The 20,412-nt window shown below is 59.7% G+C and overlaps 1 protein-coding gene and 1 long non-coding RNA gene across 6 annotated transcripts; one reads left to right on the top strand and one right to left on the bottom strand.

Annotated features, from left to right (window-relative positions):
• The first annotated feature begins 5,382 nt into the window (after window positions 1-5,382).
• Window positions 5,383-19,608, top strand: AIFM3 (AIF family member 3). 5 transcript variants are annotated; one of them, XM_036104310.2, is made up of 22 exons: window positions 5,393-5,443; window positions 7,359-7,421; window positions 7,934-8,109; window positions 11,943-12,156; window positions 12,381-12,490; window positions 12,680-12,789; window positions 12,885-12,929; window positions 13,157-13,253; window positions 13,329-13,441; window positions 13,734-13,820; window positions 14,233-14,324; window positions 14,435-14,565; window positions 14,676-14,791; window positions 14,892-14,963; window positions 15,045-15,108; window positions 15,715-15,791; window positions 15,894-16,011; window positions 17,226-17,324; window positions 17,610-17,685; window positions 18,227-18,331; window positions 18,993-19,013; window positions 19,241-19,608. In XM_036104310.2, exons 3-22 carry the CDS (start codon window positions 8,079-8,081, stop codon window positions 19,278-19,280), a joined length of 1,818 nt encoding a protein of 605 aa, XP_035960203.1. In that variant the 5' UTR covers window positions 5,393-5,443; window positions 7,359-7,421; window positions 7,934-8,078; the 3' UTR covers window positions 19,281-19,608. The 5 variants fall into 5 exon arrangements, with proteins under 5 accessions (XP_035960204.1, XP_035960203.1, XP_035960206.1 ...); XM_036104311.2 differs by lacking the exon at window positions 7,359-7,421 and having other exon boundaries at window positions 5,383-5,443; XM_036104313.2 differs by lacking the exon at window positions 18,227-18,331.
• LOC118543363 (uncharacterized) lies at window positions 17,883-20,335 on the bottom strand. Its single transcript, XR_013443427.1, has 2 exons — window positions 19,905-20,335; window positions 17,883-18,905 (listed from the first exon to the last, which is right to left on the bottom strand). It is a non-coding gene; the product is annotated as an uncharacterized LOC118543363 (long non-coding RNA).
• Window positions 20,336-20,412: the final 77 nt, after the last annotated feature.

The raw sequence follows: 20,412 nt of genomic DNA, 5'->3' as shown, positions 1-20,412 counted from the left end.
GTAAGACCCTGGGGTGGAGGGCCCCGGGCGCCGTCCAGCAGTGCGCAGGCGCGGCCGCCACACACCTAGAACTTGAAGGCGTCCTGGACACCAGGCCCGGCTGCAGCGCGTACCCAGGCGCAGCCGCGTCACCTAGACCCCCGTCCACCGCCTCGCTGGCCGGTTCTGGGGACCACTACCGCCGCGCCCTCAAGACCCCTTACATCCGGCCCCACCACTGTCCACGCCGAGCCGCTGCCGTCGGTCCCCGGGGCAGGCGGGCAATCACGCGGGGAGGGATGGAGAGAGGGAGGACCCTGCGCGGGGTGAAGGAGGACGTAGAGCTCTGGAGCCCCTGGAGCCCCTGGAGGCTCCTCCCCCTCCCTCAGGTCCCAGAAACGGTTTGCCCCTTCCCGGACGTTGTCCAGAGCGCATGGCTCCCGGGTGAGCCAGGTGAGTCCCGCTCTGCGGGGCCCCGGCGGCTGCCGAGATCGCGGGCTCCGGGGTCCGGGCGCTGGTCGGGGCTTCCTGGCGGCGGGGGCGAGGGTCGGGTAGGGTGGCGAGCTGGAGCGGGGAGACGGGCGTGAGGCCCGGTGGCCGTCAGCGCTGCCCGTTTCCGGACGGCTCCCAGGGCTCCTGGGCTCTGGGCCCTAGGTAACACCTGTGCCCTGGCGGCTCGGGAGGGGAGGGGCGGGAGCGTCTCAGCCCCGCCCCCGCTGGGATGGGGGCGGGCACTGGCGGAGGGGGCGGGCACTGGCGGAGGGGGCGGGCTGGGGGCGTGGCCGAGGCGGTGCGCTGGGAGGACAGCCCACACCCACCCGCCGGAGAGAGCCCTGCGGAACTTGCCGTGCAGGCTAAGGGTCTGAGGAAGTGGCTCACGGAAGGGCGAAGGCTCTCTGGGCGCCAGGAGCTGCCCAGCAGCCAAGTCCTGGAAGGAGGGCGGGAGGGAGTGGTCTGTCCAGTAACTGCGGCGAGGACGGGCACCAAGAGGAGGGGAGACCTGGGCAGGGGCTGCACCAGACCCAGTGAGCAGAGGAAAGGGACCCAAGCCCCAGTGCCAGCCCTTCGGGAATGGTGGTTTGCAGCCCACCTGAGCTCCCAAAAACAGCTCCAGGAGTTTGGGGAATTCCACTTTGGCATCAGGGTTGGAGGAAAAACATCCATAGGATGCAGCCTTCAAAAGATGGGTATCGGATGAAACGTATCCTTCCACTGTCCAGTCCATTCTCCAGCATCTCCCTGTTTCCAGTTTATTATATATTATATATATTTCCACAGTTATTCTGTAAGATACAAGCATACCGGAATACCTCTGTAAATATCCTTTCTAAATGTTTTCTCTACACAAATGTAGCATAGATTACTTACTGTTCCACACCTCGCTTTATGTCCCCAATCTGTTTTAAAGATTTTTGTGAATCCACATATGGAGGCTTTGTTCTTTTTCACTGCTGTATAGTACTCCATGATATGGATGAACTGCCACTCATTCAACAAGCTGCTAGTGATGGACATGGAGGTCCTTTCCAAGGTGGTCAGGTGCATTAAAATGAGCTGCTCCAAGTGGAACCGCTGGATCAAAGGCTCTGGGCATTTGCAATTTTGAGAAGTGTTCCCAAATTGCCCTCTGTAGGGATTACCTTAATTTACACTTTCGCCAGCGATGTATAAGAAAAATATTTATAACATTTTTACAAATGCTCTGTAGACACCTTTTATGGCTGAACAATATTCCTTCATGTGGCTGAGGGAGCTTAAACTAGCACATTTGTCTTTGAGGGTGTGGAGGTTGTTGCCAATCTTCTGATGATAGAAAACCCACAAGTCTAAGTTAGGGCGGCAGGGACATGGCCCACCTTCCAGCCCTCCAGCTTACTCTGGTCCAGTCTTCACTCCAGGTGTCTCCTGACCTCCTGGTCCCTCTGCCTCATTCCAGTCCAATGCCAGTCCTAGTTGCTGGTATGGTTTTTTACTAAAGACACCTGTGACGAAAATCTCTCACCCAACTCCTCTTTGGGCCTGTAACATACCTCCATGCTATCTGTGCCCCTGCCCAGAACTCAGCACTCATGCCACACAGGACAGAAGGATGCCCTTCTCTCTGGTGAACTCCTAAGGGCCTGTCTCTCCTCAGTCCTTGCCACCTCCTAGGAAAGCCCTTCTGAACTTTCCCTCCCTCCGTGAGGACTGGAATTAGGACTGGTTACCCCACAGCCTGGGAACAGGTCAGTGCTGACAGCAATTCAGCAGCAAGGTAGGGGCTGAAGAGGTCAGTAGGAGCTGAAGCTGGCCTCCCCAGAGTCAGAGAACCCAGAAGGAGCTGAGGACATGGTGTTCAGACACGGTTTGTGTAGACCAAACCGGGCTGGGGGGAGGATGGGTTGCAGTAGCCAGAGCAAGTCAAGAATGAGGTTGGGGTGCGGGGTTTGGTCCAGGCTCCCCAACCTGGGGATCCCCCAACTTCTGCTTCCATATGACTGAATCACTGTGAAGCTGTGGGCACAGCCTGCCTCAGCTCTGGCGTTAGCTGTGCTGTATCAGCCCCCCAATATTTCCTGGGAATCAGTTAGTTAAACTGAGGTCTCTGGATCTGAAAATCCACTTAAGTCTGGCAGGGAAGAGGGCTCTACTGTCTCAGCGGCTGCCCTCAGAATCCCAAAACTCCCAGAGGCCCTGCTGGCCCTCAGACTGGCCTCCAGGGGGCGCCAGTGTCAATCCCAATGTTAAGCGTGGTCGCTGTGTCACGTTCCAAAGGATCATCCTGCACGGGGCGCCCCGGCTTCCAGGCCCTAGGCTGAGGCGGAATGGCGAACAGGGGAAACTGACAGGAGGGGGTAGATGAAAGGAGAACAGAGAGTCTTGGGCAGGGATCTCTCTCTCTCTCTCTCTCTCTCTCTCTCTGACACACACACACACACACACACACACACACAAACACACACACACCTGCTTCTCAAACCTTGGCAACTCCTTTCCATGCCTTTGGAGTGTCTGTTGGGTCTAGGGGTCTCTCAGCCACCTCAGGTCACCTCACTACATCTCAACCTGGGGCTCAGTTTCCCTCTTTAAGATTATCATCCCGGTGGGTATTCTCCAGACCAGATGTTATTGCCTTGTTAGAATCATCCTTGGGGCAAGATCGGGACCTCAGACTGCCCAAACACCCCAGAAACACCACCCCCAAATCTGAGGGCCCTCTATGAGGCAGCACTCCTTTTTTTTAATTTTTAAAATCTTTTTTGGGGGGCGCCTGGGTGGCTCAGTCGTTAAGCGTCTGCCTTCGGCTCAGGTCATGATCCCAGGGTCCTGGGATCGAGCCCCTCATCGGGCTCCCTGCTCAGCGGGAGGCTTGCTTCTCCCTCTCCCACTCCCCCCGCTTGTGTACCCTCTCTCGCTGTCTCTTTCTCTGTCAAATAAATAAATAAAATCTTTTAAAAAAAAACTTTTTTTTAACTTTAAAAACAGATTTTTATTTATTTGTTTGAGAGAGAGAGAGATCACAAGCACGGGGAGTAGCAGGCTCCCTGCTGAACAAGGAGCCCCATGCGAGACTCAATCCCAAGACCCTGGGATCATGACCTGAGCTGAAGGCTTTTGCACAGCCCCCACATTGACCTGTTCCCCAATCTCATCTCTGGCACCGCACACTCAGCAGCCCCCACCCCACTTCCTGAGCACCTTCTATTTCCTGTGGTTCTGCATGGTGACCTGGCAGCCTCATCAGGAGGGCACTGCAGTTACCCCCATGTTTTCTGGGGAGCCTGGGGCACAGGGGTTCACTGACACAAATGGGTCCCTGAGCAGGACTCGAACTCTGCCCTGGAGACTATGGGGCCTTGGCCAAGCTTGGCAGGCCTCGCCCCTCCCACGGCTACCCCTCCACTTGTAAGCCCAGCGCAGCCTAGCCAGCCTGCCAGGATTCAAGTCTCTGCTCTGCCACTCACCAGCTGGTAGCCTGGGGGAGTCCCTAACCTCTCTAAACCTCAGTTTCCCCAACTGTAAAATGGAGATGATACACAGAGAAACTTCCTCCTCAGGCTGTTGTGAAGAAAAGGAATAAATCCATGGCACTGTCTTCCCGGCTAAGGGGGCTGGAGTTGCAAGGTCAGCAAGTGTGTGGAATGGGGGCTGGGTTTTGGAGGCCGAGGGCACCAGGCCCAATACACCATCTGTCCAGTGATGAGGCCTTTCCTGTGGCACTGGCAACAGTCACACTGTGGAAACCACACATGTGGCCACAGGGGGATGGTCTGAGCAGAACCACACGTCCCCTCCAAGGTCTGGGCCCCACATCCACCCGCATAAGTGTGACCCATGCAGGCCCCCCGATCCTGCCCCTGGGTAAGACTCCGCCTTCTGAACTTCTGCATCTGTAAAATGAGGGGGAGTTGTGTTTGTCCCCCTGGGGAGGGTGGGTCATAAAGGACTTCCTCTGAAGGCCAGATCTCCCTGGTGCAGGTGACTCTCTGCTGGCTTTGTCATCCTTACAGGAGAGCTAGGCCTAGAAAGGAGAGAAGTGGCAAAAAAGAGAAGCCAACAGGAGCCGCCAAAGGAGCACTAATAGGACAGAGTTGGTGGGCCCTGATGTGTTTGATGATAGATGTGACATCGCTTCCCTGGAAAGGGTCTTTCATTCATTTCCCACCTACTCACTGAGTCCAGGTTTGCCGCAGGTGCAAGCTCTACCTGAACACACTGCAAAGATCAGGACAATCAGGACAGTGAAACTCCAGGTAACCAGGAGCCAGGGTATTGGGGCCTGATCAACTCTGAGTCCAGGAAGGCTGGTCAGGGAGGGCTTCCTGGAAGAGGGGACACAACACCAGGGTGCATCATGATTTAGAGGGACCCAGGGAGTTCTGATATAATGACAGGTGGGAAAAAGAAAATGTAATAAAATATAATTTAAGATAGACCTTATGAAGTGCGGGGAGAGGGGAGGAAGCTAGGAGACCGAGGAGACTGAGACCCCAAAAGGAGTCAAGGTACCTATGGGGCAGTCGCGAGTGATTCGGGTTTTCCTTCTTGGGGAGGTTACTTCGGATGATTCAATTCCCACCCCCCACGTCACTCCGCCGCCCAGGATTCGAAGACTTCGGAAAGAAAGAACAGGAACAAGAATCAGACCCGGTGCGCAGCTCAGCTTGGCGCCCCTCTAGGGTCCAGAGGATCCCCGGGAACCCAGACCCCGCTGGGGGCGTCCACGACTAGAAGGGCCCCCAAATGCCTCCCCCACACCCCGCCACCCGCATGCGGACTCCGAGGCCACCGGCCCGGCCCCTGACCCGGGACCGACCCCCATCTACCAGCAGGGACCCGGCGGGGCGGTGCTGGGCGCCGCGGGCTCTCCGGCCGCAGTGTCGCCGCAGCGCCGGCCCCGCCCCCGCCCGCTCCTCCCCCCCTTCCCCCTCCCCGCGGCCGCGGCCCCGAGCGGCTCCAGAGCGGAGGCCCGCGCCGAGCCCAGGTGAGCGCCCGCCCCGGGAACCCCAGCCCGCAGGACCCCGGCCCCCGACCCCGCCACCCCCCTCGGCTGCGGGTTCCCGGCCCCGCTGCCTCCGTGCCCCGGGCCAGCGGGCGCGCTCGCACGTCTCGGACCCGTGGCCGGAGGGATGGGGGCTGGGGTAGGCAGCCGGAGAGGGAGAGAGACAGGCTGGGGGCCGAAGCGCCTCTCTTCCTTCTCCCCTCCTCGGCCCGGGCCCTTCCCCGCTCGCCCTGGCGCCCTACTGTGTGCCTGGCCCCCTTCCGGGGCCGCCGGGTTTGGTGAGGACACCTGGACGAGCGGGAAGGCCGCTGGAAAGGTCTTCCCGGATAGAGGGGACTGCACGTGCAAAGACAGGGAGAGTGCGCGGGAGGCTTGCGCCTGAGCCCCGCGGGGGAGCCGGTGAGGGCGGACACCCCTCAAACTTGATTGCCATTCCGAGGAAGGCTGGAAGCCTCTGAGGGCTCCAACTGGACAGCACCCCCCCCCCCCCCGTTTCTGCCCAGCCTGCACTGGCCTGGGGGGATGGTGTCCCCGTGAATCAGGACACAGGCTCCTGGTGGGTAGTTAGCGCTTGGGCACGGTTACAGCTTTTCAGCACTGTGTAGCTTGTGGGCAAGAGACAGCACTCCACCAAATCTTGGGGGTGCCTCCAGCTGCTCCGCAGGCAAGAACCTTTGCCTTTGAGGCGGCAGGGCTCCAAGCCCGCCTGCACACAGTAGGCCTGGAGAAGGTTCAGTCCCCAGCAAATCTCTTTCCAGGCCCAAGGCCCTGGAGGGTCTAGGACCCCTGGGCACCTGGGAAGGGAGAAACTGCCCAGACAGGGACCTGACAGCAAGTGGGGGTCCCACATTTTCAGACATCTGTGGCCCAGCAGGTGAAGCCTGAGGCCAGGCAGGAAGGAGGTGGGCAGGGCTGAGCCCGAGGAGAAGCCGGGATCTGGGGAGGGCCCCCTTGTGCCCAGGGAGGGGCCAGGCAGGGCAGGGGTGGCCAAGTCTTACAGATCCGCCTTGGTGATGAGTGGGGGAAAGAGTATCGGGATGCCCAGGTGGCCTTTGGCTGTCACTGTCTCCTGAACTGTAATGGGTGCCTCTAGCGCAGGTAAGATCAGATGCCAGGCGGTAGATGGTCCTCCCCAACTTTTCCTCTTGGCCCCCTTGTGCTCAGGCACCCACTCAAAGCCCTTGCTGGGATCTGGGCAAGACCAAGTAGACCTCAGCCCCACCTCAAGTTAGACTTCAGGGACAACTTCCAGGGGACACAGGGGGGATGACAGTGGGATGGACTGGGGGGAGGTCATTTGTAAACAAGGCAGCTACACCTTTGTCCCAGGCCTTCCAAAGTCCAGTCTGTAAGCTGCATCTTCTGGAAGGCCCACCCTGTGGCCTTGAGGACTCTTTGGCTGCAGGGATCTCTTTGCTGATCTGGTGACCTCTCCCCCAGCCCTGTGGCTTGCAGGGTGATATGGGGGCTTCCTGGGTCCCTGCTCATCTTGAAACTAACCAAGGGGGGAGGGAGGGAGGAGGTCACCTGGACGCCCCTTCCTGCTGCTTGACCTTGGCAAGCCCTTGGCCTCTCAGTTTCTCCATCTGCTGTTGGATGTGATCGCAGCACCACAGGCCTGGAGGGCATTTGTGAAGTGGGGGCTGTGTACAGGGTGGGAGCTCATGGCTGTTGGGCATGGGCTGTGTGCCTGGCCTCCCTTTCCCCCAACCTCATCAGGCCTGGGCTGGCCGCCCACTTCCGTTCACCATGGAGCTGGGTTTCCCTGGGGACCAGTGGACTGGCCCAGCCCAACCCCACCCCACCCCCCAGCCTCTCCTGGCCTCACTCACACTGGGAGGAGGGGTGGAGGCTGGGCGGCCTCTTGGACCCCTGCCCCCTTTGCCCTGCCTTCCAGGGCTGGGAAGCCTCCATCCACTGCTGGGCTGGGAGGAAGAAGCAGTGGTTGCCCCTGGAGGAGGTGGGTATCCGGGGGCTGCCAGCCAGAGTGGGGGCCAGGGCCCAGGAGAACTAAATGTCACCCCCATTGTAGGAAGGAGAAACCCCAGGATCAGGAGGGCTCTGATCTGCCTGAGGGGACCTGGGTTTGGACCCCAGGCATGGTGGCCTCCCTGAAGAATGGAGGGTCCCAGAGCTCCCAGGCTGCTGGCTTTCCAGTGGGCTGCAGAAATCAGGATTTACCCCACAAGGCAGCTGTGGGGCTGGACCTAAAAGAGAGGCTGAGATCCGGAGCAGAGGGCCCCCTAGGCAGTAGGCACAGCCCACAGGTAAAAATGGGAGGGGAGAGTGAGGGCCTCAAAAGGGAGGTGACTCCAGGGTCCCCTACATGCAGTGGCTCCCAGCTCAAATGTGTGCATCTTCCGGAAGCCCCCCCCCCCCGACCCACCCAGTCTGTCTCTATCTCTCTGTATCTTTCCCCACAACCCCCATCAAAGCCCTGGTCCCTACAGATGCCCCTTGTCTCTCCTGCAGGTCCTGGTGGCAGCTCCAGCCGGGATGGCAGCTCCAGAATCTCTAAGGGCCATGGGGAATCCAGCCCCACCTCCTGGGGCACCCTAGGCCTCCCACAGCCTACCATCTGTGTATCTGCCCCCCATTCATCTGTGGGCCACTCGCCATGGGTGGGTGCTTCTCCAAGCCCAAGCCAGGTACCTCCTCTCTTCTTGCCTCATTTTCCCCCACCCCTTGCCTCATTCTCTCCTCCCTCCCTCCTCCCTCCCTCCCTCCTCCAGCCACCTTCCTCCTCCCCCTCCCCCCTCTGCCTCTGAAGTAGGTCAGGCTGGGCGGCAGGCTGCTCTGAATGTTAATTCCCTGCAGGCAGGAGGGGGTGGGGGGCCTGGAGCATTCTCTTGGCCCCCCTCCAATGGGTCCCCCTCTTTATTTGGGGCTTTGGGTGCTTCTGGTGGGAATAGCAGCTGAACCTTTCTCAGAAAGTAGAAGTTAGGGTTCCTCCGGCTCCAGGATAGGGCAGGGGGGCCTTCCCCTTAGGACTGGGGAAGAGGGACTCCGAGGACACCCTCAGCCACTGGGTGACCCAGGGCATGCAAGTTACCTCTCTGAGCCTCAGTTTCCCTCTCTACAAAATGAGCCTGACCTCTCGAAGTTGCCATGAGGGTGGAGTGGACAGATCACAGCCCTCTTCACCTCTTCTGATGCCCTGTGTGACCTTGGGCCGAGTTTCCCCATTTGTGCAGGAAATCCTGCCCTGCCTGGCCCAAGCGGCTCCAGCCCGAGGTGGGGGCCTCCTGGGTGCTGAGGGAGGCCTGGGTCTGCTCTCCATGGAGACTTCTGTTGGGCTCTCTCTCCAGCCCCTATTTTCCCTCTTCTTTCTTCACAACCCTCAGGAAGGCAAAAGAATGGAGGCGTGTCACAGGGGAAGAAATGGAGGCCCAGAGAGGCCTCTCTAGTGCCCAGTCAGTGCCCCACCCACCTGCCACCCGGGCCACCCTGCCCTGGCCAGCTCCACTTATACCTGATACCCATCGGCTCCATTACCTTGAAACACATGAGCCTTTTCTCCTTTTCCTGGGTCTGAGGGAGAACTTGGGGGCAAGAGGAGACCTTTAATGCCCTGCCAGGCAGAGGGAATGCCCCGCACCTGCCTCGGGGGCCAGCTGTCCCTCCCCCCAGGCCCACGGCGTGGGTACCCAGCCCTGGGCCCGATCCCGCCACCCTTTCTGGCTCCACGTATGACTTGGGCAAGTGATGGCCATTGTCTTGACCTCAGCCTTCCCCCCCACCAGAAGTGGGCAGGAAAATGCTAGCTGGTCTGGGGAGACCAAGAGCAGAGGATACCACCTGCAGCTTCCTTTAAGGGACCTCAACAGGCTGGCCTGCCTGAGACCCCTGGCCCCCAGCTCTCAGGTCAGGAGTTGGCAGCTCTCACCGCCCCAGAGGCAGTGGTAAGAACTTGCATTCTTGAGCCCAAATCCAGCCCTGCCCCTTCCTGGCTGTGTGGCCTCGGGCGGCTGACTTCACCTCTCTGAGCCTCTGTGTTCTCATGTATAAGTGGGGCTAACAATTTTGCCCCCCACCCCAGCCCCATGCGCTTGTCGTGCTTAGTTCAGGGCCTGGCACACAGGAAGGAGGCATGTGCAGAACGTTATTATCCCCTCTTTTGGGAGGTAGGCTCCCTGCTTTCAGGACTCCCCTGTAGGGCTATGACAGGAAGGCAGGAGCTTAGGCCCCAGGCACCCACACTGGGCAGGTCAAGGGTGAGGTTCAGGGAATTTCAGGGTGTGTGAGTGAGAACATTTGCACCATAAAAGTTCAGCTGGGGTCAAGAGGGGCTACAGGGAGACCAGAGCAAGCCAAAGCTCTTTGTGCAAACTCTTTACCTTCTATCTTGCTTGACTCTGGCTTGGAGCACATCAGCACACATTCCTGAGCTCACTCCCCATGTTCCATTGGCTCCGTGTTTGTGGTAACAAGTGTTCCGGGCCAGACCCTGGCCAAGCTCAGAACTAGGAAGAAGTGCAGCTCTCTTGGCATCTAGTCGCTTGCCTTTGATTAGGCCACAGGTGCCACTTAAAGGCTTTCCCTTTTTGCCATGGCTGCCAGGAGGCTCACAGCTAACCAATAAAATGCTACTACCCAGCGTCATCTGTTGAGCTTCTACTCTGAGTTACATATATTAAATCCTTTGGCATTCACTATCACCAAAGAGGTAGGCACTGTTCTCTCTGTTTTATAATGAAAGCATTTGAGGTCCAAAGGGGATAAGGCAGGGGCCCATGGTCACATGGGCTCCTGGGAATCATGAGGCTAGGGTTGATCTGGCTCTGTGGATCAGCAGAGACCCCCTCTCCATCCACCTTTCCACTATTGCATCTGACTTAATGGCTTCCTGTTAAGACTGCATCAGCGAGCTCCTTGGAGCCTTCTGGAAGGAGGTGGAGGATGCAAACAGTCTGGCTTGGCTGTTATCTGGGCCCCTGCCAGGCTGTTCCTGTGAGCTTCCTCTCTACAGTTCACATAGCTGGTGTCAGCTGAGTTGGGAGTATTTTCCTTTTGAATTCTTCTCAAAACATTCTAACACCATTACATAAAGTACGGAAAATGAAGGCAAAGAACCTACCCCACCCTCAACACCCCCTCCCAACCTGACGCAACAGCTTCAGCATGGTGGTGGGCTCTGGGGCCCTTCCTGCCCAGCTGGAATCATGGAGCTGACCTTCACCCCTGCCCCCTGCCGTGCCTGGGCCAGGCTAAGGGCTGGGACTTGAGGATCAGGGGGTGCGGGCCTGCCTTCCCGGGCTCCGGGCCAGGCCAGGGTGGGAGATTAGCATGGCACGAGATGAGGCACATGCCAGGAATGGGCAGCCGGAGGAGGCAGCAGCTGAGTTGTCCAGGTGGATGGGCAGGAGTGAGCCAGGGCTGGGAGGGATGGCAGGCCGAGGGAGCTGCATAGGCAGAGGCCCAGAGGTGTGACTCCGTGTTCTCTGTTTCTGGAGGGTCAGGTCTGGGGTGGAGGGGATCAGAGGTGAAATGGGGAGAGGCCTGGAGGCTCCGGTGCCTTGGGAGTTGGGAGAGGCACCTCTTGCTTCCTCACTGGGCCCATGCTGTGCCAGGGGCTTAGTGTCCATCACTCAGCCCAGGAGGCCGGATTATCGCTGCTAAAAATTCTGTTTATTGTTCCCTTCTAATTAGAAAAACACCCCAGGCACATTGTAGGGAATGTAGAAAATGCAGAAAAATATAAAGACAAAAATGACAGTCTCTGGCTAACTGCCTGCTAGAGTGGGCCCCATGGGCACTCTGGGGAAGTGTCTTCCATGTGGAGGCTTCGAGAGGTGGGCCCCGCGCCCCCTCTGCACCTACCCCTTCAGGTGGGGTTCACGGCCAAGGCCCCAGACCCCTGCACATGAAAACATTTAAAACCCAGGGCTTGGCAAATGATGGATTCTTAAATTGGTGAGCATAGCTATTTTAAGAAGTTGAAAATATATTGTGTACATTTTTTTTTTTTAATTAAAAAAAAAAACAAACCTCAAACCTACGGGAAAGCTGCAAACAGAACAGACTGTCTGTTTGCCGTCACCCAGATTCACTGGCCGGGAAATGAGCCGCACCCAGGTTTGGACGCCCTGTTCTCACTTGAGTCAGACTCTACACGTACCCTGATCCTTCACGGATGTCCCTGCCATCAGGGACCACGCTGTTGCAGTCCGAGCAGGGCTCAGGGCACCAGGGTTCTTTCCCCCCACATAGATTCTTGGAGAAAAGGCAATGTCAGGGTCAGAGTGCCCCCCCTCACTCATTTGTTACTGAAAAAGAAAACATGCAGAGATGAACTCACCCCCCTGCTGCCTCTGTTCTGTTTCTCGCCTGTTTTAAGGCTCTCTGCTGATGGTGCAGGGGCTTTCTGGAAAGGTGGAGGCACGGAGGAGAGCTCACTCAAAGGGCCAGCGCCAGAGCTGGTGAGGTAGGGAAGGGGGTGGCCCGGGCGGGAGGCTCATGGTGCTGCGCTGCCCGCCCACAGTGGAGCTCAAGATCGAGGTGGTGCTACCCGAGAAGGAGCGGGGCAAGGAGGAGCTGCTGGCCGGCGGGAAGGGCAGCCCCCGGGCCTACCAGGGCAACGGCACAGCCCGCCACTTCCATGCCGATGAGCGCCTGCCCGCCCCTCACCCCTATCCCAGCGCTCAGGACTGTGTGGAGGCCGCCGTCTGCCACGTCAAGGACCTCGAGAATGGCCAGTGAGTGCTGGGCCTGGGGGAGGCGGAGGGCCGTCCGAGGGCCCAAGATAGGAAGGCAAGATGCAGGCCTTGGATGGGGTGGGCTGGGAGGCCTGGAAGGGGCCCTGACCGGCGCCCGCACCAGCCCCCACCATCGTGGCCTCTCCCGGTCTGGGCCTGCTCCCCAGAAAGCTGGACTCTGGGAAGGGGTGCCCACCAGAGGTCTGAGTGCAGCCCCTCCCCAGGATGCGGGAAGTGGAGCTGGGCTGGGGGAAGGTGTTGCTGGTGAAGGACAACGGGGAGTTCCACGCTCTGGGCCACAAGTGTCCGCACTATGGCGCACCCCTGGTGAAAGGTGAGCTGTCCCAGGACACACGGGAGGTGGGGCGGGACCTCCCTGAAGGGTGCTTGGGACCACCTTGGACCCTCAGGGTCTCATCTATCAGTGGGGTCTCCTGGGCTGTGGGGAAGAGCCAGCAACTGCTGGGACACAGGAGAGAGGGACTGTTGCTGGTGGCCCCAGCCCAGCACCACCCTCCCCCAGGCGTGCTGTCCCGTGGCCGGGTGCGCTGCCCCTGGCATGGTGCCTGTTTCAACATCAGCACCGGTGACCTGGAGGACTTCCCTGGCCTGGACAGTCTGCACAAATTCCAGGTGGGGCCAGGCGGGCAGTGGGGTGGGAGCCGGGGAGTGCAGGGCCGGGGACGGAGTACCCCAAAACCTGGTCCTGAGCAACACAGTCCTTGCAGGTGAAGATTGAGAAGGAGAAGGTGTACGTCCGGGCCAGCAAGCAGGTGAGGGTGTGGCTTGGGGCTCAAGCAAAAGGGAGAAGTGAGGGGAGCATCTTGGCCCAGGGGTCAGCATGTGCAAAGGCCCTGTGGCTGGGGAACAGAGTAAAAGGCTACATGGTGGGGATGAGGCTGGACTGCAGCGGCAGGACCTGGCCTGCTGGGATGATGGCACAGGGAGGATGTCCACGACTCCAGCTCCCAGCTGCCTTCCGCTCTCCGGCCACCCCCAGGCCTTGCAGCTACAGCGAAGAACCAAGGTGATGGCCAAGTGTATCTCTCCGAGTGCTGGCCACAGCAGTAGCACCAACGTGCTCATTGTAGGCGCAGGTTGGTGGTGGGGTTATGAGGGGCAGGGTGGGGTGGGGGAGAGGTGGTCCCTGACCCACAGCACCCTCCCCTCAGGTGCGGCTGGCTTAGTGTGTGCGGAGACCCTGCGGCAGGAGGGGTTCTCAGACAGGATCGTCTTGTGCACGCTGGACCGGCACCTCCCCTATGACCGACCTAAGCTCAGCAAGGTGGGAGGAGGGGCAAATGGGGCCCAGGCAGGGCCCAGACTCCGAGCCTTCTGGGCACAGTCAGGCCCTCTCAGCATTCTGCTTGTCGCCCCTTGGGGATCTGGCCGGCTGCCCTCTCTGCTTGTGCCAGTCCTATCTGTGGTACCCCCAGAAAGATGCGGGCTTGTTGACTTCTATCCCGCAGCCCCTGTGTGAATGGGGCCCAGCCCTACCCTCCCTAGGCCTCGGGTCCTTTGTTGCAAAATGAAACAATGGCCACCTGGCCTTATCTCAAGATAGCTATCTCCTGCAGTCCCTGGACGCCCAGCCTGAGCAGCTGGCCCTGAGGCCCAAGGAGTTCTTCCGAGCCTATGGCATCGAGGTGCTCACCGAGGCCCAGGTACCGGGCCAAGGCTAGGAAATAAACCTGGGAAGGCTTAGTGGGAACCACAAGTGATGTGAGGCCATGTGGGTCCCTGGAGGTTTGGCAGGGGGTGTCCTACCCTTTTGGCCCTGCTGTCCAGGCACCCCCGGGGCGCTCCAGGCCTGGAAGACAGCATTGGATCTTCTTCCCGGCAGGCTTATGGGCACATGCAGAGATCTGCTCAGGGCTGGGACGGGAGAGCGTAAAGATGGCTTTGAGGGAAAGGTGGTGTCTGAAGTGTAAAGAGGAGAAGCCAGGAGGAAGGACCACCCAGGTGGCAGGACCAGCCCCTGTGGAACCTTCTGTTCGGAGGGTCTGGCAGGAGCTGGGAGGGGCAGCCTGGTTCAAGTCCACGCCCAGGCCCACACTCTGCCCGGCGGGGTTACAGGTGGTCACAGTGGACGTGAGAAACAAGAAGGTCGTGTTCAAGGATGGCTTCAAGCTGGAGTACAGCAAGCTGCTGCTTGCACCAGGGAGCAGGTGGGAAGCTGTCTCCCCGTTGTCCCCTGCTGGACGCTCGGCAGGGCACCAGCCGGGATGGGAGGGCTTGGGGTGCCGGGAGCCCCTCACTGATGCTGGCCACGACTCAGCCCTAAGACGCTGAGCTGCAAAGGCAAAGAGGTGGAGAATGTGTTCACCATCCGGACCCCTGAAGATGCCAATCGTGTGGTGAGGCTGGCCCGGGGCCGCAACGCGGTGGTCGTGGGAGCTGGCTTCCTGGGTGAGCAGCCAGGGCTGGTGGGGGTGATGGTCTGTGATGGCTGGTCCCGGGGCACTAGTGGCCCTGGGAGGTGCAGGGTGCCAGCCTGCTGTCCACCACCCTGGCCCCAGGGATGGAGGTGGCTGCCTATCTGACCGAAAAGGCCCACTCAGTGTCTGTGGTGGAGCTGGAGGAGACGCCCTTCAGGAGATTTTTGGGGGAACGTGTCGGGCGTGCCCTCATGAAGGTGAGCCCACGCCGGCACCCAGCGCCTTGGAACCCCAGGCACCCAGCCCAGCCCCGGCCATGCTCTCATCCATGGCCTTCTTGCCCACCTGCTCTGACAGATGTTTGAGAACAACCGGGTCAAGTTCTACATGCAGACAGAGGTGTCCGAGCTGCGGGCCCAGGAGGGAAAGGTGGGCCCTTCTTCCTGCCCCCCTCCCTCCCCTGTTCCCAGGAGCTGGGCTGACCTGCTCACCCACGCCCCCTCCCCACAGCTGAAGGAGGTCGTGCTGAAGAGCAGCAAGGTTGTGCGGGCTGACGTCTGTGTTGTGGGCATTGGTGAGTGGGTGGGCAGGCGGGTGCCAGCGAGCGCCTGCACATGCTCCAGGGTGGCCTTGGGCCAGTCCCTTCCCCTCCCTGAGCCTCGGTCTCCACATCTACAAAATAGCCCCCCCAAACCGTTCCCACTTCGCAGGGCTGTCGGGGAGTGGGTGTCGCACGTGTAGCCAGGGCTTGGCACGGAGGACGTTCCCAATGACTGCTGCCCACAGATACCTGCACGGCCTGCCCCATGGGGGCTGCAGGACAGAAACAAGCCTCTAACTGGGCCCTGCTCCAGTTGAGGTGCCAGTCTGGGGAGGGACAAAGCTGGGAGGTGGCAGCATAGGAGCTGGGGAGGTTTGGCATGCCGACCCCCCCCTTCCGGGGGGCTTCGTGGAGTCTCTCAGAGGAGGTGATAGCTGAGGCTGGGTGGGAGGCACGGCAGTCTGGGGCGGGGGATCCAGGCAGAGGGGACAGGACACATAAAGGCCACAGGGTGGGCAGCCCGTTGGACGATCGGTCTGGGGCTGGACCGCGGTGAGGGAAGGGTGTGGGTCATGGAGGACAGTGAAGCGGGAGAAGGGAGGGACCAGGGAATGGACATGGTGGCCCCTGTCCTGTCAGGTGCGGTGCCCGCTACGGGCTTCCTGAGGCAGAGCAGCATCAATCTGGATTCCCGAGGCTTCATCCCTGTCAACAAGGTGGGGCTGGGCGGGGCGGGCAGGGTGCTGGGCTGGAGGTGGTGGCAGGTCCGGGCCAAGGCCCCTGTCCCACCCACAGAGCCCCGGGGCCTCTCCCCACAGATGATGCAGACCAACGTCCCAGGCGTGTTTGCAGCTGGTGATGCTGTCACTTTCCCCCTGGCCTGGAGGAACAATCGGAAAGTGAATATCCCACACTGGCAGATGGCTCATGCCCAGGGTATGATCAGCCCCCTGGCAGGATGGGGGCTGAGAGGCTGAGACCCTGGGGACAGCCTCCTCCAGGCCCACCCCCAGTTGTTGGCCTTGGGTCCTGGTCTCTGGGTAGCCTTTCAAGGCTCGGTGGTGGCCTGTCTGACCAGCTAGCTGACACAGCAAGCCCTGTGGCCCATCCATAGACAATCCCCCCGCTCCGTGCCCTCAGGACACCCCCTCCAACTAGCCACAGTGTCCCACCCACCCCATCCTTCCACCCACCTCTCCTTTCCTTTTATCCTCACTAACCTGTGCAGTCACCCAGGGAGAGAAAGGGATTTAGTAGGATATGGGCCACCTTCCCATTCAATGTTTCTGTCTCCTTTGGGCCACTCGACTGGTTCTGTGAACCCAGTTGCTTCATGCTGGCCCTTGGGAGGCAGCCACCTGGGCCTGGAAACTGGGCTTAGTGGGGAACTGAGTGCCCCCACCACACACACACTTGGTGGTCACCAAGGCCTGAAGCCTCACTTACTGTGCATACCTGCTCTGGGTCCCTAAGATGTACATGCCAGCAAGTTGGCTGCCTCATGGGGAGAGCCAGCAGACTCCCCTCACTGACCTCTCCTCCCTGGCTTCACATTATCTGAGCATCTGCTACCTGAAATCCCATTCCTGGTACCGATTTCTGTTCAGGTCCAAGGCCTAAAGTTGTTGCTGGTTGTAAGGAACCAAAGGCCAAGTATAATTAAGGTTTAACTGGGAGGGTCTAGGCGACTCTCACAGACATCCAACTACCAGGTCCAGGGGGGCCTCATATGAACTGGGAAGCCACCCACGCTATTCTCTGGGGCCCTGGGTGTGGCTGTCATCCCTGCTTCCCTGGGTACTTGGGCCCCATTCTCCTGCCCCCCTCTTCATACCTGATGTGTCTGATTAGTTGTGTGCACACCCACAACCCCACAACCCCAGGGAGCAGACCATCCAGATCTGGGGCACTTCATCCAAATTCTCTGAGAAGCGATCTGAGTGACTGGCTTTGAGCCAGGTGTCCCCTCTGCACCGATCAACTGCAATCGAGGGTGGGCAGTGGGCTGAGCAATGATGCATTACTTGACCTCTGGGCAGGAGAAGGAGGGGGAGTAGCCCCACATGTCAGAGGTCCCCAGAGAGCTCTGGCAGGCAGCGTAGGGGTGGTGAGGGCTAGGATCGGGGCTCTCACAACCCTGGGTCCTACAGGGCGGGTGGCGGCCCAGAACATGCTGGCGCAGGAAGCGGAGATCAGCACCGTGCCCTACCTGTGGACAGCCATGTTCGGCAAGAGCCTGCGCTACGCGGGTAACGGAGGGGCGCCGGACAGGGGCGGGGCCAAGAGCATTTAGGGGTGTGGCTAAGGTGTTAGCCGAGTGCAGGGGTGGAGCTTGGAGGTTAGGGCGGGGCTATGAGCATCCTAGGGGCGTGGCCACGTCCGCCGTAGGAAGAGCAAAAACTGGTTGGGGGCGGCACTAAGGACCACCTAAAAGGACAAAGGGAGCGGGGTCTGGCAGGGGGGTTCAGGGAGGATTTAGGAGGGCACAGGGCGCTGACCTGGCGGAGCCCCACCCCCTCCCGTTCGGCCCACAGGGTACGGAGAAGGCTTCGACGACGTCATTATCCAGGGGGATCTGGAAGAGCTCAAGTTCGTGGCTTTTTACACCAAGTGAGAGCAACGGGGTGGAACGCGGCGCGAAGCAGCGGGAGCTCGGTCGGGAAGGGGAGCTCATCCCAGAGGAGCTCTGCTCCAGTGGAGGGGACCTACCTGAAAGGTGGACCGAGTGGCCAAGGGAGGCAGCTAGGCGGGAGACCCTCCAAGGACCAGTGAGGAGGCGGGGTAGTATTAAGTCCAACAGCCACACATTGAGGCAGGACATTTTATCTTCAGGACAGCTCTTTGAGGTGGGTGTTGTTGACTCCCACTTTTACACCGAGGGAAGTCACACAGGTAGAGAGTGGTGATCCCAGGACGGGAGCTCAGCCCTGAACTCCGCTGAGGAGGAAGGCTGGAGCCTCCGTGGCCTCTAGAAGGAACCCCAAGCCCATGTTGGGCCAAGCAAAGCAAGGAGCGCTGGGTGCTCAGGATATTCCTGTTGCCCTGGGTAAGATCCCTCTCTGGGCCCCAGCTGAAGAGGAGTGCGTCAGGGTCTCCAAGAAGGAAGGTCACTGCTGGGCAGTCCTCAGGCTCAGTTACTCTGTCCCTGCAGAGGCGATGAGGTGATTGCTGTGGCCAGCATGAATTACGATCCTATTGTCTCCAAGGTAGCTGAGGTGCTAGCCTCCGGCCGTGCCATCCGAAAGCGGGAGGTGGAGTGAGTGTGGGCTTCAGAGGTCTGGTGTGGGGGGGGGAGGTCCCCCAAGGGACTGGCCCTTGGTAGCCATCCACTCCTGTAGCCCTACAGAGCCTCCCCCTATTCTTGGTCCACACCAGTCTATGCGGCATCAGGACTATGGGGTGGTGTGGGACAAGGGTTGTGGTTTACGAATGGGCTGGTTATTTGTGCTCTTGGGGAGAAAGAAGGGGAAGAGGCTGTGTCCCAGGGCAGGGCCAGTGCTATGGGGAGGGGTCGAAGCCCTTGGTCAAAGCCACTGCTTGGGCAGTCACCTGGCCTGGGACACCCAACTGGATTTGGTTGTGTTGGGACTGGCAAAAGCTGGGGGGGGGGGGCGGGGAGGCAGATAGTTATGCCTCTGGGGACACCCTGCACAGAGATGTTGGGTGGTTGTTTGGTGTTTGGGGGACACTGGATGTCAGCCATTACCCTCACCCCAGGATGGTGCCAATGGGAGTCACCCTGTGGGCTCGAACTGCCTACAGAGAGGCTCCTTCCCCTGCCCAGGGACTGGGGAAAGCTTGGAGGCCACAGTACAGGGGTAGGCCTCAGGCTGGAAACGAAAGAAAACCAAGAGGGAACATGATAAATGACATACTCTCTCCCCGGCCTTCTCTCTCTCTCTCTTGCCTTCGAAAAGGCTGTTTGTGCTGCACAGCAAGTACGTGGTCCTCTGTCCTTCCTTTTGACCATTCTGAGCCTTTCCCACCTCAGCCCAGAGCCTGTACCCCATGGACTTCCCCTCTCTGCCTAAGTACCCATTCCTGCTGGGCACCAGGGCCTGGCACAGAGCAGGCCCCCTGCTGTCCTCAGGGATCACCTGTTGATGGTGCCGAGTGGGTAACCTGCTGTCTTCTACCCTGACTCCTCCTCCCCTCATTCCTGCAGGACCGGCGACATGTCCTGGCTCACAGGGAAAGGATCCTGAGCTCGCATGCAGCAGACTTGGGCAGGCACGCTTGGGCACCAGGGACAGAGGCCAAGCCCTGGGGGCAGGTGCCAACCTCCAATTTCCCAGGATTCCCCAGGGCAGAACCTGAGCCTTCCCAGTGCTTGCCTTCGGTTGCCTGGCTCACCTCCAGAGAGGCTTCTGCTACCTCCAGGAGATGCTTACCCCCCAAGGCCTCAGCTGCCACTGATGGCTGGCAATGGAGGCAGGACAGGCCTATCCTCTTCTCCCTCTCTTGAGACTGGTCCCCTGCAGGACCCTGCAACATATTAGACATTATCTTAAAATTAAAACGCACACATTTGCAGATCTGTGTGACTTCCATTGTAATTGGACAGACACTCACTCTTGAGGGAGAAAGCACAACCACACAATGCTCAGTGCCACACCAGTTTGGCCTATGAGCACTCAGCAGAGGTAGCAACTGATTCTGGCCCTGGGGTTAGGGAAAGCTTCTCTAACCAGTGTCTTGGATCTGGATTTTGAGAGAAGGGCACTCCAGGTAGAAGGGATAGCACGTGCCAAGGGTTTGAGATGGGAAGTGCTTCTTCAGAGGTCAGAGGCGGCTCGCGCTTGGCAGTTCGGGGGCATGTGCCTACTTACGGCTGGAGGGGCTGGGTCCTGAGACAGCCCATGCTTTTCATGGCAGCCACAGCTCCCTGAATCCCCATTTCGCAGGTAAAGAAAATGAGGCTCTGCTATTAAGTAAGAACGAGAATCTAGAGCCTCTGTGCCACTCTGCCTCCCAGTCAAGAGGAATGCCGAGGGGGAGACGCGGGGGGCAGAAGTGGGGGCGCAGGCAGGAAGGGGATAGTCGCGCTCCCTCCTAGGCCGCTGCAAGCCCGGAACCCTCCACCCGGGATCCCAAGAGCGGCGGACGGTGAAGGCCGAGTCCCCGGGTAAACAGGGCATGCCGGGAAGTGTGGCCCATCTCCGGGCGGCGTGGGCCTGGCCGGCGCCGGGGAAGTGCAGTCCGGACGGGGCTGGAGACTGGACACCGCCTTCACTGGAAGGGAAATCTGGCGCGCGTACTTGGTGGGACACGCTTCCCAGAGGGTCACACGCTCCCCGCTTCCCAGAGGTTGCGCTGGCCCGCGGAGTCACGAGGAGC

This window comes from Halichoerus grypus, chromosome 13 (assembly GCF_964656455.1).
Source record: "Halichoerus grypus chromosome 13, mHalGry1.hap1.1, whole genome shotgun sequence".
Classification (NCBI taxonomy): domain Eukaryota; kingdom Metazoa; phylum Chordata; class Mammalia; order Carnivora; family Phocidae; genus Halichoerus; species Halichoerus grypus.
Note: the sequence above shows the minus strand (reverse complement) of the source record. Positions and strands in the feature narration are given on the sequence as shown.

Bases quoted from the DNA above. Each gene is read 5' to 3' on its own strand.
- AIFM3 (XM_036104311.2), top strand. From the start codon at position 8,079: ATGGGTGGGTGCTTCTCCAAGCCCAAGCCAG. The intron at 12,930-13,156 runs GTGAGGGTGTGG...GGCCACCCCCAG, and splicing joins ACGTCCGGGCCAGCAAGCAG to GCCTTGCAGCTACAGCGAAG. The intron at 13,442-13,733 runs GTGGGAGGAGGG...TATCTCCTGCAG, and splicing joins ACCGACCTAAGCTCAGCAAG to TCCCTGGACGCCCAGCCTGA.